The following is a 16,057-nucleotide window of genomic DNA, read 5'->3' on the forward strand; positions in this document are numbered from 1 at the left end:
AAATTGGATGTGCATATTTTAGATACATGTATAATATACATATACCTGCAGCATTTTACTATACAGAACAATGAGGGGTGAATTAATGTACAAATAAATACATAATAGATACATATTGCGTAAGATAGGAAGAACACATTCAGTGAACAAAATCTGCTACTGCAATGCCGTGATATGATATACATGTATCTGCAGTACTAATTAAATCAATACTGACATTGATGAATTAAAAATTACATTGCTATATGTATTACTTTCTTTGGAACCATTCTAAATTGTTTTGAGCACCTTTTGTAAATGCAGACAAAAGGAAATTGACAATAATAGATATCTTCAATACATAAACGGATTTATATATAATTTTTTTTTGATAATTTTTGATTAAAATGTTATTGCATTTTCAAATATTGTTTTAAATCTCTCATTTTAACCAACCTCAGAAATTTAACTGTATTTCCAAATAATGATTATATTTTATAGTGGATTGCGTTAGTATAACCCTTATCATACTTCAAGTCTGTTTCATGATATCGATGTTTATGCTACATAAATTAGGCATTCAAGAATTTTAAAAAAGACCATAATTCTTTATTTAATTAAAAAATGATAATTTTGGAATCAAATTTTTAAAAAGTTATAGTTTGATAAGATATTGATATTCTCAAGTTCAACGCAGACTCACTATTTCATACATTGTTCCTCTCATTCTTTACGAAACTGTATTAGAGAACACATGTACTGGTCAGACAAGTCTGTAAACCCATCCATTCGAATAGCAGCCTCATTGAGGTTTCCAAATAGGTAGGGGATTATTCCCCGTAAAAAGTAAACATGTATTAAGCATTATCAATTTTCTTTTATGGTAGTATGAAAATTAAAAAAAAAGAAGATTATTAGTACATTGACTAAAGCTATTTTTTTTTAATAATAAACATCGATGGGTAACCTATGCATCTTTGCCCCACTGACTCAGTGGACCACTGGCGCCTGTCGTTAAAATATGTTTTTAATAGTTCCCCTGTACTATAGTAATAACTATAGTACAGGGGTAGATTTTATAATCAAAATAGAAGAAATATTGCTGTGGACCTCTGTATAGAGAGACTCCTGACAGAATGCATTATTCCTCTCTCCCTGAATAACATTAAAATAACAGTATCGCTGCTGCCTGACATGATTTACGGTAAATATAAATCCACTAAGTATGAGTCCCTCTATTCTTACGGAAATTGATTGTTATTTACAACTCTATAGGAACCGAGAGGACTGAAATCTACACGATTCAGTTTTAACAAGTTTATCGATTGGCCGATATCTTCAGCAGAATGATAAAAACACCGAGTGCACGAAATAATCATGATCATGATGATGTAAGACTCAAATTCCCATGTAAGACAATTTAGAAAACTTATCCAGCCTACAGATGTACTTAAACAATCATTTAGTTATTTTCACTCACCTTTTATACGACATTTCATTGTTTAAATATTCCCAAATGACCAACCCTTATCCAAAGATTGGATACATAAACGGTTTTCTTGCCTAGACTTTAGGAGTGGAAAACAATTCTATAACGCCATGCATACGAATATTTTCTACAAGTAGGCAAACTGCAATTATAGCAGATCATGAATGTAAATGTTTCCTGTCTTGATGTCTTGTTTGAAAATGATTACAGCAAAATGGTATGAGACACCTCCATGTTGACGTACTTTCGATAGAAATAAACAATAAAATCAAGCATGATTTTAATTATTCCCCCCCCCCAAAAAAAAAATTGTACCAAACAGCATAGCGCAATGGATGAGAGCGTTTACTACAAATCTCAAAGTCATGAGCTCGAATCCCGCTGGGGCTTTTATAATTTTTCCAAAAAAATTTAAAATATATTTTTTTTGGTCAAATATTGTGAAATTTCAAAACAGTGAAAGTATTTTGACTATAATGTACTTTAATCCACATAAATATCGACGGGTGTCCAATACCACGTGCACCTTAACTAAATGCCGTTATTGTCGATTAGCACATTACATGAAAGAAAAAGCCAATTTTTCCATTAATGAAAGTACTGATTGACAATGACTTTAATTTATGTACATTAAAAATCTTTAGGTGGCTCTATACACCCACAGTTTATTCCAATTTTCAATAGAAGACCACAAAACATATACTTATCAAATATTAAAATGATGATAGGGATACTATAGGTATTTTTAAAGAATTTTTTAATGTTTTTTCGTGTTTTTGTAAAATATTTTTTAAAAAGACAGCTATTAACAAATTGAGAGAAATTTGTTTGTGATATGATGGATATTTCCTTCGGACACATAAAAAAAATATAACACTTCTTAACATTCAAAAATGTTATTATTGCAATTTGTTTAAGTATTTCCCCAAAACATAATTTTTCATATTTTCGTACTCTGTTGACAAATCATCTGAAAAAGTTGCTTGATGTTATAAGAAAATGTATTTTAATAAATGTGACATAAAAAAATTGAATGAAAACCATTGCAAATAAACACAACAAATATTTTAAATTTTATTTGGTATGAAAGTTCCTCAGGTAAGGGTTATCGTTCCTAAGTCCCAAGGCCCAAACACCTTGGGGACTTTTCATTTCTGAGTTGAAGAAAATTTCCTGAATATAATGTTGGAATGATAAATACATACATATTTCATTATAGACTCCGCCTTGTATAAGTGAATATATTCGCTTTAATGCAAAACTAAGTCAAATAAAAAAAAGGGGAACATTGACTAGGCTAATAGGATTTATGTATCCCAACCTGAGAGAAATTCAAAGCAACCCTCTCATCCCCGTTAGGTGTCGATATCAATGTGCATTAAAGTATATTATAATTGAAATATTTTCACCGGTTTAGAATTTTCTTTCACGGTATTCAACCAAAAATACGTTTTAGAAATTTTTGGAAAGTTAAAAAAATTATTGTTCTCAACGGGAATCGAATTCATGACCTTCTGGTTTGTAGTGAACCCACTAACCCACTGCGCTACGGTGTAATATATCACTGATGGTAAAGAAACTATTTAAAAAATTATACTTGATTTTATTGTTTATTTCGATAAATAATACCACACAACGTGAAGGTGTCACATACCACATTACTTGTAAGTAATGAATTTTCCAATTATCAAATTAAATCTATTCATTTAACAAATTTTTCAAAAGAGCGGTTCCCATACCATTCGCCTCAGTTTAAATCAGCCAGTACCGGAATTGCATGCTTCCAGATTTACTTTTTTGCGTACTGCGTCATCAAAAGTGGTGTATAGAGCCACCTTAATATATTAATAAATGATAGCAGATTCAGAAAGAGGCGTAAATGAAAATGCTTTCTTTGGACTTGTGTTTCATACGGGCTTAGAAGGTACGTGTAGCTAACATTGCAGAAAAAAAAAATACTTTGTGTGCAGCTCTAGCTACTTTCATACCTGCATGAACCGAAAAGGGAAAAATGTATGAATCACTATACTTAACGAGATATTTTATGAAGTGAATCATGATTATACACTGTATTAAAACCATTTTAATAGGAGCTTGGACTTTTGGGTAATTGTGTCAAACTGCATTGTGACGTAGGCATGTCTATTTCATTTCCTGCCACTCAGTCATGGGTCTTTGAAATCAACAAGATTTTGTCTGGCTTCTGAGCTTAGACTATGCAATCTGTGTATATTTCACTAGAAACCATTGTCATTTTAACTTGTTTTGACGCAAGAATTAGATAGCTACGTCGTACTGAAAGTCCAAGGTCTTGTTAAGGAGGCTGGGGGTCAAAATAAAATATAATATAAAACCATCAGATTTATTTGAAAATTTTATATACAATTTCTAAAGCTATCAACTACTATTTGATAAAGAAAAATTTCATATATTTTATTATAAATTTTTATCATTTTCCATTATCTTTATATGGAGCTCTTCTTTTAAAGGAGATCAATATTGTCTAAAATGGCAGCCACCCCCCAGCCCCCTTAAAATGGTTCTAATTAATTTTTTCGTCACGTGACACGGGACACGGTGGACGCGTTGTACCGGGCTCCCAAGTCTTCTGACAATTTTCGCATATCTATTGAGTTTGGATCATTCATTTTCATTGGATATGTGTCAGGAATCCTTCCTGGTTTTGTACATATGGTTTTTTTCTCTTGCTTTTTTGATTTTGGAGTTTTGATAGACTTTTTGTTTGATTGTTTACAATCGTGATCTCGTGTGGATATTTTAGTGAAATGTACATTATCATGTAACTACTTGTTATGCAAATGACCTCTGACCCTGGTCCACTGCGCATCCCAATACCAGGGCTGCGTTCAAGATCGTAGCAGCTAGCCTAGCCGCTAGGTCGTAGATATCTAGGTCTATTGAACGGACTGCTAGGTTAGCCGCTAGGTCTCAGAATTGAAGATGAAAATATTCGACTACAGACCTATTACATCGACATAATTTGTTTATTTCAAGCGGAAACATACATGTTAAATTTCATTATAACTTAAAGGATGCACAAAATAAAATAAAATAAAATAGATTTCATGCTTGTTACAAAATGGTTACTAAGGTGGCCATCTTGAATTTAATGCCTAGCATAAAATATTTAGGCTACGAATATCTACGTAGCGGCTAGGCTAGCATACCGTTCAACTACGTAGCCCTACGTAGCAGCTACGATCTTGAACGCAGCCCTGGAGCTCCAGTATTCAGTCCAGTCCCGTCCGCTTACCAGTAAACACCTATCTTGTTGTATTGTCTGATGTACAGTGTACCATATCCATGTCCATTGTTTGTTCGTCATAAGGTAAGGCTTATTGCCTTATGCACATGTACTGTGTAATATGTTTACATAATATCGGTTTCACGACAATTGGCGTCGCCGGTAGGATACCCTACTCGACATTTCGCGTTACCGGTACATGTGTAAATTTATATTTTTGCAATATTTGCAAGCAACGAAGGGTACATTACTTGTTCATATGTTGGAAGCTTCGTATTGAGAGTGTGTATTACACAAACGTGTATAACGATAGTCCTAATATTGAGCGAGTGCTGCATCATTTTGTTGGAAATGTCGTGTTGAGCGTTTGTTCTTTACGAACGTGTATGTGCGATAACTCTTTATATACGAGTCTTGTAAGTAAGTATTTTCTTTTCATGTTTTTTGTCAAATGTCGCGAGACAACTGGCGTATTTCGTATGCATTGACCAAACTTGTGTGTTAAATATTTTCATGTCACGAGATTCATGCGTGTTTTGTCTATCAAGTTATTTTTTCACATTTGCTATTTTTTGAGTTTATTTTGTATGCCACGTACATTATCGTCTCAATAGACGTGCTGTACGATATTTTGTCGTATTTCTGCTATACTGTAGACTTTGTCACTTGTATTTCTGTAAACACGTGGATGATAACGTCTGCACAAGTGTACAATATTTCGTATTTATCCGTGTATTTTTTCATATTTTGCTAGTTTATTGTCACTTTCTAGCGTTTACCATAGCGTTGGGGTGATTTTGCCTTAGTAAATTGCATTAGATAAATATTTTGTATTTTGATATTGTTTACGTGTTATTGTCGTCTGGTCGGTCGCCATCACTTCCACGTGATTTTTGGCGCCAATTCGACAGTGACATTTTTGCGCATAGATAACTTACTTCCTGTGACGTAACAACTACTTTCGTTTTCAATTCAGCATTTCCTGAAAATCGTTTTGTTTGTTTACATTAAGAAAAAAAAGTAATTTAACATTACAGCTAGTCATTCTAAATTTTCTTTAAAAATAATTGTTTAATTATTTTTGGCATTCATTTTTCTATCATTAGGGGCCTTACATTTACCTTTATTTGTCAAATATTTGATAATGTATTAAACTTTGCCATTTAGTAGGTGCAATATTGTTCTTTGTTGACATAGATATTATATTACTTTTGTAATACATTGGGTTTGATTTCAATTTTTTTTCTCTCTTTGGTATAATTAGTATAATCATTATTTATTTATTTATTTATATTTCCTTTTCATTTTTGTTGGTATCATTTTCTAAATTTGCAAAATGTCACAGACCCCCGTCTTTACAAACTTTGCATCGAAGATGGAATTACAAAAAAACTAAAAGGTGTAGGCCCAGTCGTTGCAGATAACATTAAAGCGTATCTCAGTGCGTCCGGCAATTTTTTAGGACCAGAAGACCTGGATCAGGTAAGGAACCTAAAACTCAACAAAGAGGAAATCGAAAGGATCAATTTCCATTCTAATCCCAAATATAGCTTTTTGCATACCATTAAGAGTCAGTCTGATGGTTCAACTAGTGTGGGAGATGTTAGCGGAAATTCCGGAATTCTCCCTCACTTGCGATTCATGAGACTGCGGATGAGGAGGTCTTTAATGACCAGGGGATTGGGCCGGGTGAGACACAACACGGCAATCCTCAATCAGAAAGGACCGGTTCTGAGGAAATTATGAATGACGCCTTGAGGGGTTTGATTACAAAGAAAAATAAACAAAAAAAGTAAAAGTCAAAGTGTTAGACCAAAAGAATTTGAGTTACCACCACCCCACAAGGACCCAAATGATCAAAGGCATGTCGCGAGAGTTCGTTCTGTAAATAATGAACAAAAGCATGTTGTAAGAGCTGGTGTTGATACATTTGAGCAAAAACATGTTGTGAGTGCTGGTATGGAAGGAAGGTATCTGAATACACCGATGTTAAACTCTTCATTTGCTCCTCCCATACAAACCTCAAGCTCTCCAGTTCCTCAAATGTTTCCGCCAACAACCGTAAGTGCACCATACGGAGGAATGCAGCCACAATGGGGTATGCAATATCCCCCGTGCTCATCACCAATGATGCCGCCCTACGGTATAGCGCCTTGAGGACCTTACCCATATCCATTTTACCCTCCATAACCATATGGGTATCCCATGATGTCATTACCGCAGACTACAGGGGTTTTGTACCACCAGTATCAGCGGTAAAGTCGGAACCTTTCAATGTGTTTCCGCAACCTGTGCCTACGGGCTCCCAGGGTTATCCGGCGGTGCGCCACCGTTGAGTAGCCAGGGAGCACCCATATATCCTCAAAGTGGGAAATCAGTATCATATACAGTACATATCCGACCGCATGAGTTGCACAGACAAGATATACATTGCAACCACAACATCAACAACATGCATTGCCACAACAAATACAACAACAACCAGTACAACTCAACAAATACAACAGCCACCAATGCAAGCTCAACATCAACAGCATGCATTGCCACAACAAATACAAAAACAACCAGTACAAACTCAACATCAACAACAAACTCAACAACAACAACATGCATTACCACAACAACAACCTGTACAACTTCAAAACCAGTAACAAGCATATCCACCACAAGCACGACAACAGCAAAACAATGCTGTTATTCAGCAAATACCACGTCAAGACAGAGTTGATACTTTGCCAAAATCCCTCCGATATGACGGCACAGATTCGTGGGTTGCAATCCAGCAAAAATTCAATCGGTGTGCTGAAGTAAAAAACTGGCGCCCCCAAGAATCCAAACATTATTTGGGTTGGTAGGCTGACATCGGCTATATGCAGCTGATGCAAAAATTACAAAAGCGGTTTGGATATAAAGAGATACCTGAAACCGCTCAATTGAAATTAAGCTCCTTAATGCAGGGGACTGAAGAAAGAATGGAGGAATGGGCTGATCGAGTGTTTCAGCTTGCCCTCCGAGCTTATGAAGGTCTCCCTGAGCATTATATGCTTAATCAAGCCATTAAGCGTATTTGTCATGGTTGTAAGGATAAGGATGCTGGACAGTTTGCTATCAATCAGCATCCAGATAATATAGAAGAAACCATTGACCATCTTAAAAGTTTTCAATACAACCATCAAGCAATTTATGGTAAGGTCAGAAAGGAGGTCAGAAAAGTTTCTCTTTGTGAGGAGGAGACGGAGAATTCCGTGTGCTCCCACAAAGATGACTTCATCCAACTCCGATCTGCGAAGGTTGATGTAACCCATAGGTTATCGAAAATGGAAGATCATATGGGAACATTAACGTCCGGTATGAGAGATATTATGAAGAAAATGGAAGCACTGGTAAGAGAACGATCATCAAGTCGATGTCCAAAGCGTCAGCAGATGCGTACAACTTCAAGGTCACCGTCACCTTCGGGTCGTAGATGCTATCAGTGTGGGGGTATAGGTCACTTTAAAAGTGAATGCCCAAGTTTGAACTCGGTCAACAAACCCTCGAGAGTGGACAAGACAGTAACCTTCGCAGAGCCCAGGAATGAGGGAAACGAGAAAGGGTCAAGGTATTAGGCCAACCCTTTATCCCTTCAGAGCCTGGCCTAGTAACAGATAATACTGCACCGTCCGACAAATTGTGTATTCGAAGATTGAGATCAACATCAACATCAACATCAACTATTGAGGTAAACGTAGATATCAATGGCCATACTGTTGCAGTGGTAATTGTCACCACAACTCAGGTAACTATCATATCTGATAAATTTTACAACTCTCTTAGTTAAAAACCTTCAATATTAAAAGAAGTTCAACTACATACAGCAGGTCGTGATCTAAGCATGAAAGGATTCGAAGTTGGACCGGTAAGTATTTCGTTAGGGTCACAGGTTTTCACAGTTGAAGAAGTTTATGTAGCACCCATCGATGACAATATGCTCCTAGGACTTGATTTCCTGTTAGAACATCGAATGGTAGTCAACATGGATACAGGTAATCTCGAGATTGGTCATGAGCGCATATTAATGAACTCGCATTTAGAGGGAAGTCCTTCAGAGCTAAAGGTAGAACAGGTAGTTGTACTTAAGATTACTAAGATTCCACCTGGCTCAATTGTTTTGTTTCCCTGTAATATGGGTATATCATTGAATAATTACGTAGTGAGCCAATAGAGGTTAAAGATTGCATATCTCCTAGAACTTTTCACACTCAAGGTTCTACTCCCGTGTTCTGTGTTGTTAATTTGTCTGAAAAACTTATTAACCTAAAACACGGACAGGTTGTAGGATTTGCCTATGAGGTGAGTGATATTATAGAAGGAGATACAGAGGAAGTCAAAGTTAAAAAGGTATCTACATCCAGTACAGTAAGTAGCAATGAATTTCCTGAGCACTTATGTTGTAGGATTTGCCTATGAGGTGAGTGATATTATAGAAGGAGATACAGAGGAAGTCAAAGTTAAAAAGGTATCTACATCCAGTACAGTAAGTAGCAATGAATTTCCTGAGCACTTATTTGCTAGCTAGATCGGAAGAATATCTGTCACAAACAGAAAGAACCCTACTGCAAAATGTGCTACAATCATATGCGGATGTTTTCGCTAAGAATGAGTTTGACCTGGGGAGTTTTACCGCCATAAAGCATTCCATTGATACTAGTGATTCAAGACCACTCAAACAGCGCTTGCGGAGAACTCCTGCATGTTTTGCAGATGAAGAGGAAAAACATCTGAATAAATTACTTGGAGCGGATGTTATTGAACCCTCGGTGTCCGAATGGGCCTCAGCACCTGTATTGGTAAGGAAAAAAGATGGAACGCTTTGTATGTGTGTAGACTACCGAGCATTAAACACCGTGACTAAGAAGGATGTGTTTCCTTTACCCTTGGTGGATGAGTGTTGAGACACACTAACAGAAAATATTTGGTTTTCAAAGCTAGATGCCAATTGGGCTTGCTTACAGGTAAAAGTTAAAGATTCGGACAAAGAAAAAACTGCCTTTATTACCAAGTATGGCACTTTTCACTTCAAAAGAATGAGGTTGGTCTCTGTAACGCTCCAAATACTTACAGCAGAGTTATGACTTTAGTTCTGAGAGGGTTACATTGGAAAAAGGTTTTGGCATTTCTGGATGATATTCTGGTGTTAGGTAAAAACTTTCAGGATTATCTAGACAACATTATTGAGGTTCTGCAAAGATTTAGATCATACGGTCTTAAGTTGAAACCCCAAAAATGTATCCTGTTTCGAAAAGAGGTGGAATTTCTTGGTCGTACAGTAAACAAAAATGGACTCAGTATTGGGCCTAATTATATTGAAACAATCAACAATTGGCCTAAACCAGAAAACACTAAAGACGTGGAACGACTGTGCGGTTTTGCAAATTATCACCGGAATTTCAGAAAGAATTTTGCCGAGCTAACAATTCCTTTGTATGCTGTAACAGGTAAGAATAGGTTTTACTGGGGTGATGAGCAACAGTCTGCTTTTGATAAAGTGAAATTGGCTCTAACAAGTGCTCCTGTTCTTACTTAACCGAATAAAGACGGTCAATTCATTTTAGACACTGATGCCTCTGAATTTGCTATTGGAGCAGAATAAGTGCAAATTCGAGACAATGAAGAGAGGACAATTTCATATGCGAGTTTGAGTCTTCTCCCTGAACAACGGAAATACTGTACAACAAGGAAGGAGCTACTGGCAGTTGTAGTGTTTACACGGTATTATCGTTTCTATTTACTGGGTAGACCTTTTATAATACGTACAGATCATAGCAGTCTTCAATGGCTATTGAATTTCCGTTATCATGAGGGTCAGATAGCCGGTTGGACGGAAGAACTCAGCCAGTATGATATGACAATAAAACACAGGCGAGGAAAAGATCATGTGAATGCTGATGCACTGTCCCGATTGAGAGATGATATGTGCCCATTCTATCGGAAAGATAGAGGAATTAGCTTGTAGGGGATGTCATTACTGTCGCTGAGCACATAAGAATTGGGACAATTTCCTGGACGAGGTAGATAATATTGTTCCTCTTACTGAAATTAAAAAGGTATCAGTGGATAAAATGACACAGCGGGATAAGAAAATTAAAGTTCGACTTGTTGATCAGCAATCTTGGATTCAGGGTCATACTAATGATGAAATTAAATCTGCTCAACGCAATGACACAGCTTTACAAATTATCATCAAATGGCTTGAATATCAAGACAAACCAGACAATGAATTGTTTTTATTGTCAAAAGCAGCCAAGACGTACTGGATCAACAAAGAACTTTTTATACTGGATCAGGATGGACTTCTTTGGAAACAGGATGAAGGTACCAAGGTTTTAGTACTCCCAAGCACCATGATAGCGGAAGTCATGAACTTGTGTCATGATGTTCCTTCTACTGGACACCAGGGGGTAAGTAGAACTTTGAGTTGGGTTAAGGAGCGATTTTACTGGTATACCCTGTCAACAGATGTTCAGAACTATGTTGCTTCATGTGCCGTCTGTAATCGAAATAGAAAACCAAAAAGATGAGTTCGTTGCAGCATGACCCAATTCCATGCGGGGGTGCCAATGGAAAGAGTCCATATGGATATTTTAGGGCCATTACCAGTTACCAAAAATAATAACACGTATTTTCTAATGATGGTTGATCAATTTACGAAGTGGGTTGAATGTATTCCCTTACCTACACAATCAGCCGAGGTAACAGCTCGTGCAGCCATTAATGAATTCTTCTCAAAGTTTGGTTACCCTTTGCAGATTTTTACAGATCAGGGGACCAATTTTACTATTCAGCTGTTTAATAATTTCTGCGAAGCGTTGGAAATCCATAAAACTAGGACTACTCCTGAGAGACCTTCAGCAAATTGCCAAGTGGAGCGGTTTAACAGAACTCTCATGGATGCTGTCCGGTGTTTTGTTTCGAAAACACCAGGAGACTGGGATGTATATCTTCCTCAGATAGCGGGTGCCTTAAGATCCTGTAAAAACCGCAGCACTGGCTTTACACCCAACATGGTGATGTTGGGCAGGGAAGTGAACCAGCCTGTGGATTTAACATTTCCCGGGGAAAAATTATTTGCATGAATCATGATCGACTCAAGTTATGTAAGGATCGCAAGTTACTGGATTCAATTCATAAACATCTCGGTAAAATTCCTTTAGATGCAAACGCTGATTCAAATAAATTTTGTATCTGTTGCGGTTATGATACTGGTTCGTTTATGATCAATTGCGATGAATGCCGCGATTAGTTTCATGGTTCCTGTGTTAACATCACGAAGGATTACGCGGAAAAACTTGCGTTTTATCTGTGCCCTGACTGTGACAGTTAAGACTATTTTTTGTGATTTTATTTAGTTGTCTTTTGTAAATAATCTCAGAAACATTTTTGCTATAAATGGTTTTTGAGAGGTTTTTTTTAAAATTTTTTAAATTTTTTTTTCTTCGCATAGTATCATATAGCATAGTTGCACAGGCAAAGTTTAATTACTATGTACACTGTAACTGATTTTCAGTATGCTTGTGTTATATTTCATGGTTGTATATTATTTTATCTTTTTCTACAGCTGATGACGTAAAGGACACGTTTTTAAGACCAGGGTCATGTCTCATATCATTATTATATTTAATATGTATTAGTTATTTAGGGGGGTCCTGATCTTTTTGTCCATTTAAATACATACATAGTAGTTGTAGTAATAAATTTTAACGCATTATATATATTTTGTATTTAGTATATATCTACTATGCCACACTACAGGAGATATCAGCCAGCTCCGAATTATTCATCTCTACGCCAGGAGAGAGGAGAGCATTATCTGAACTATGTGAGAAGAAGCACCTCCCCAAGAAGACTGATCGAGCCTACTCGTCTCGTTTACGACTTGGCCCTGTTGAGTGATGGAACTTTTCAAAGAGACATATGCGATGCTATCCTGGATCAATACAGCTTAACACGAGATCAATTTGACGTTCGCTGGATTGAGAAGATTAGGAATGAAGCGCGTACCATTCTGTGCACTGAAAGATGGGTTGAGGACAATATTCTATCACTTATTCGAAGCTCCAATCTAAGAAGAAGAGCACGTTCTACTGCGACAGCTGCTTCATCATCACCATCCGGTTTGTGTGTGGATATTCGTCTCCGGAACAATCCCAAACTGGATGTTGTGCATGAAAATGCAGTAGAAGATCCGCTTTCTTATACCGAGGAGTCTGTGATGGAGATTGCTAACACTGACTGTCCCGTCTCCATTGATCATGAAGTAGCGGGGTCACCCGTAACTCGTGTACCGATGGAGCCTGCGGCTTTTGTGAAGGAAGTTCTTACGGTGGAGGACGAGTGTGTTTGGAGCAGGGAGTCTTCACATGCAGTTGTATCAAAGAAGCGAAGATTACCCCTGCGACATGTCCAGCAGAATGACTATTCCGAGACTGCTGACAAGCGTGCTCGTTTATCCCCTGAAATTCAGGTGGCAGTCGTGAGGCCTCGTGTGAACTTTCAGTGGTGCCCATTTCCTGGCTGCAATGTTAAGAACAGAAAGATCAAGCGTCATGTTCAACAGTCCCACCTTCCTAGGATATTCAGTGATGTGAAACCGATTCGCTCTATGGAGGAGTTTCAGCTATGCAAACTACAGTTCGCAGCGCTGGAGTCTTTGGTTAGGATCGTTGTTGGACATGATGCTAGTGTGTTCACAGCAGTAGATTACGTCAACCAGACACATCAGATTCCTCAGGAAACTACTCTTCATCCGGATACAGTCGCGTGTATTAGGAGATTATGTGACCATCAGCACTAGAAAGAACCTTCAGAAGGATTTACAGTGGCTCCAGTTAACTCACAGGCTGTATTAATTCACTGGAGATGTTTAGTAGTATTGATGTCAGCTCTGCAACCTGAGCAGCGTGAACAATTCCGCGTGCATGGGCGTGTTACAGGTGACATCTACGGAAGAAGAGCTCATTTAAACAGATGCGAGTTATGGCTCTGATGTAAACTCTTCAACAGAAACAGTCTGTGATTATGTGCCATATGACAGAGATGCCAGTGAATCTATACAACATGAAGCATTCGATAGCCATTTTCACCTTGACCGCACGTGTGTTCGTATATGGAGAAGGTCGTCTGGAAGTCGGTAGAGGATGTACTTAGACATACCGAATCAGGAATTGTCCGTCCTCGACTGGATGTGAAGGTCACCGGCGGTGTGATGTTTATAGTGAACCCGCTTCCCATCCAGAGACAGTTTTGGTTAGTCCCTGGGGAGTTGCTGTGGGTGTGCATCCTAAACACTTCCAGGATTTGACTTCTAGAACTTTGCTCCATATGAAAGATCTGCTGTGTTCCCCGTACGTCGTTGCACTTGGAGAAGTTTGACCGTACTGTTCCCGTCAAACTCTGGAGACGCCAAGAAGAAGCTTTCCGGTAAGTGCTTACCATTATTTGCAAGAACAAAGTTTTGGTGCTCCACCTGCGTGGGATATCTTCAGATATGATTGGAATGGATGTTCACTCCCGATGTATACATATACTTCAGAGGATGTGTGATCCGGACCAGCCTTTTCATCTTCATTGTTTCACGGGAGATCAGGAACTTGTTAAGCTGTGGATGGACTATTTCTTTAACGTGTACTTCGGCTTTACAGGTGCTGTGGAAAAATTCAGTTTGGACCAGATTTTCGGCCTAAGAACAGTCCCTATAAATCGTGTTCTCCTTGAAACTGATTCACCCTACATGAAACCCAGTGGAGGAGATATAAACCCCCCTGCGTTCACAGGAGACGTCGCCTCTCAAGTTGCGCCCAGACTAGAAGTAACTATACAGTACCTGTTGAGTGAAACAGTAAGGAATGGTCGCCGCCTATACAAGATAAAGCCATCAACTTAATAGTGGAATTAAGTTACCAGCCACATTCATGTTGTAGGATATTCTGTGACATAAGTTAGTATCTTCCTGCAGAATTTAATGTCTGGTCTTCAGTTACAGACTAAATTCGTGTTGTAGTAGATTATTCTCTGTATGTAAAGTGTGTGGTCTTATTTGTAGATGTTTTTAGATACTGTATATATATATATATATATATATATATATATATATATATATATATATATATATATATATATATATATATATATATATATATATATATTTGTTTTCCCTAGGACTGAAATGTCACACTTTCATTGGTTTAAACATAGCATGTGATTGCCTCATATATCTCTATATTTGTTCGGTGAAAAATAATATTAGGCAATATGGCCGTCTTTGGCCGACGCTTCGCTTACTCATGTCGACATTTCATAGTATATTTAATACATAAACAGCATGCCGTAAGTTCTTAAATTATTTGGAGTAGTTGCCCTTTGAAATTTGTTAAAAATAGAGTAGTTGCCCTTAGAATATTGACGTCACATTGTTTTGTCTGGAGCAGAAAAAATGGCAGCGTCAAAATTTTCTCAAATCTCACATACATTCAAAATTGAAAGCAACAAAACATTGTAAGTAAACATGGGCGAAGCAAAGATTTTTAAAGAGTATTTGAAAGGTGAGATTGAAAATTTTGAAGAGTGTGTATGGGTTTTTAACTTAAATTGGACGAGATGTTAAGCATCTTGTACATGGTTTTGCGTAGATCATCGCTATTTGTGAATAAATATGTCGCTTGATAGTCCTCGGGAAAAACAAAACCCTTATTAGGTTAGTTACTGACTAACTACGGATATATATTGGGTTGATCAATCTCATAGACGGCTCGGCTTCGCCTCGCCATCTATGAGATTGATCAACCCAATATATTTCCGTAGTGAGTCAGTAACTAACCTAATAAGTAATATATTAGGTTAGTTACTGACTCACTACTGAAATATACTGGGTTGATCAATCTCATAGATGGCGAGGCGAAGCCTGGCCGTCTATGAGATTGATCAACCCAATATATTTCCGTAATGAGTCATTATTTTAAAGAATTTCAAAGGGCAACTACTCCAAATACATTAAGAACTTACGGCATGCGGTTTATATATTAAATACTATGAAATGTCGTAATGAGTAAGCGAAGCTTCGGCCAATGACGGCCATATTGCCTATTGTTATACTTTCATGTTAAATACTGAAATCTGATTGGTTAAGACGCAGTTAATAATATTTACTATTACCCTCAGCGTTAGCAACGCACTTGGCAACGGGTAACATTAAAAAATGTTACATGCGCAAAAATTATGCGCGTACGCTTCGCTGTAGAATTCACGTTATTCCTATATAAAAGCAGTAAAATTTTCTTAAAAATTTT

At 37.3% G+C, this 16,057-nt stretch overlaps 2 protein-coding genes and 1 pseudogene across 2 annotated transcripts; all 3 read left to right on the plus strand.

Annotated features, from left to right (window-relative positions):
• The first annotated feature begins 3,940 nt into the window (after positions 1-3,940).
• On the plus strand, positions 3,941-13,682 carry LOC128190311 (uncharacterized). The gene is made up of 2 exons (XM_052862330.1): positions 3,941-4,817; positions 12,499-13,682. Exons 1-2 carry the CDS (start codon positions 4,773-4,775, stop codon positions 13,564-13,566), a joined length of 1,113 nt encoding a protein of 370 aa, XP_052718290.1. The 5' UTR covers positions 3,941-4,772; the 3' UTR covers positions 13,567-13,682.
• LOC128190312 (uncharacterized) lies at positions 5,143-8,429 on the plus strand. The gene has a single exon (XM_052862331.1). The coding sequence runs from the start codon at positions 7,604-7,606 to the stop codon at positions 8,339-8,341; it is 738 nt and encodes a 245-aa protein (XP_052718291.1). The 5' UTR covers positions 5,143-7,603; the 3' UTR covers positions 8,342-8,429.
• A 42-nt stretch (positions 13,683-13,724) lies between the features above and the next one.
• Positions 13,725-14,854, plus strand: LOC128190313 (uncharacterized metal-dependent hydrolase YcfH-like; annotated as a pseudogene).
• Positions 14,855-16,057: the final 1,203 nt, after the last annotated feature.

This window comes from Crassostrea angulata, chromosome 6 (assembly GCF_025612915.1).
Source record: "Crassostrea angulata isolate pt1a10 chromosome 6, ASM2561291v2, whole genome shotgun sequence".
Classification (NCBI taxonomy): Eukaryota; Metazoa; Mollusca; class Bivalvia; order Ostreida; family Ostreidae; genus Magallana; species Magallana angulata.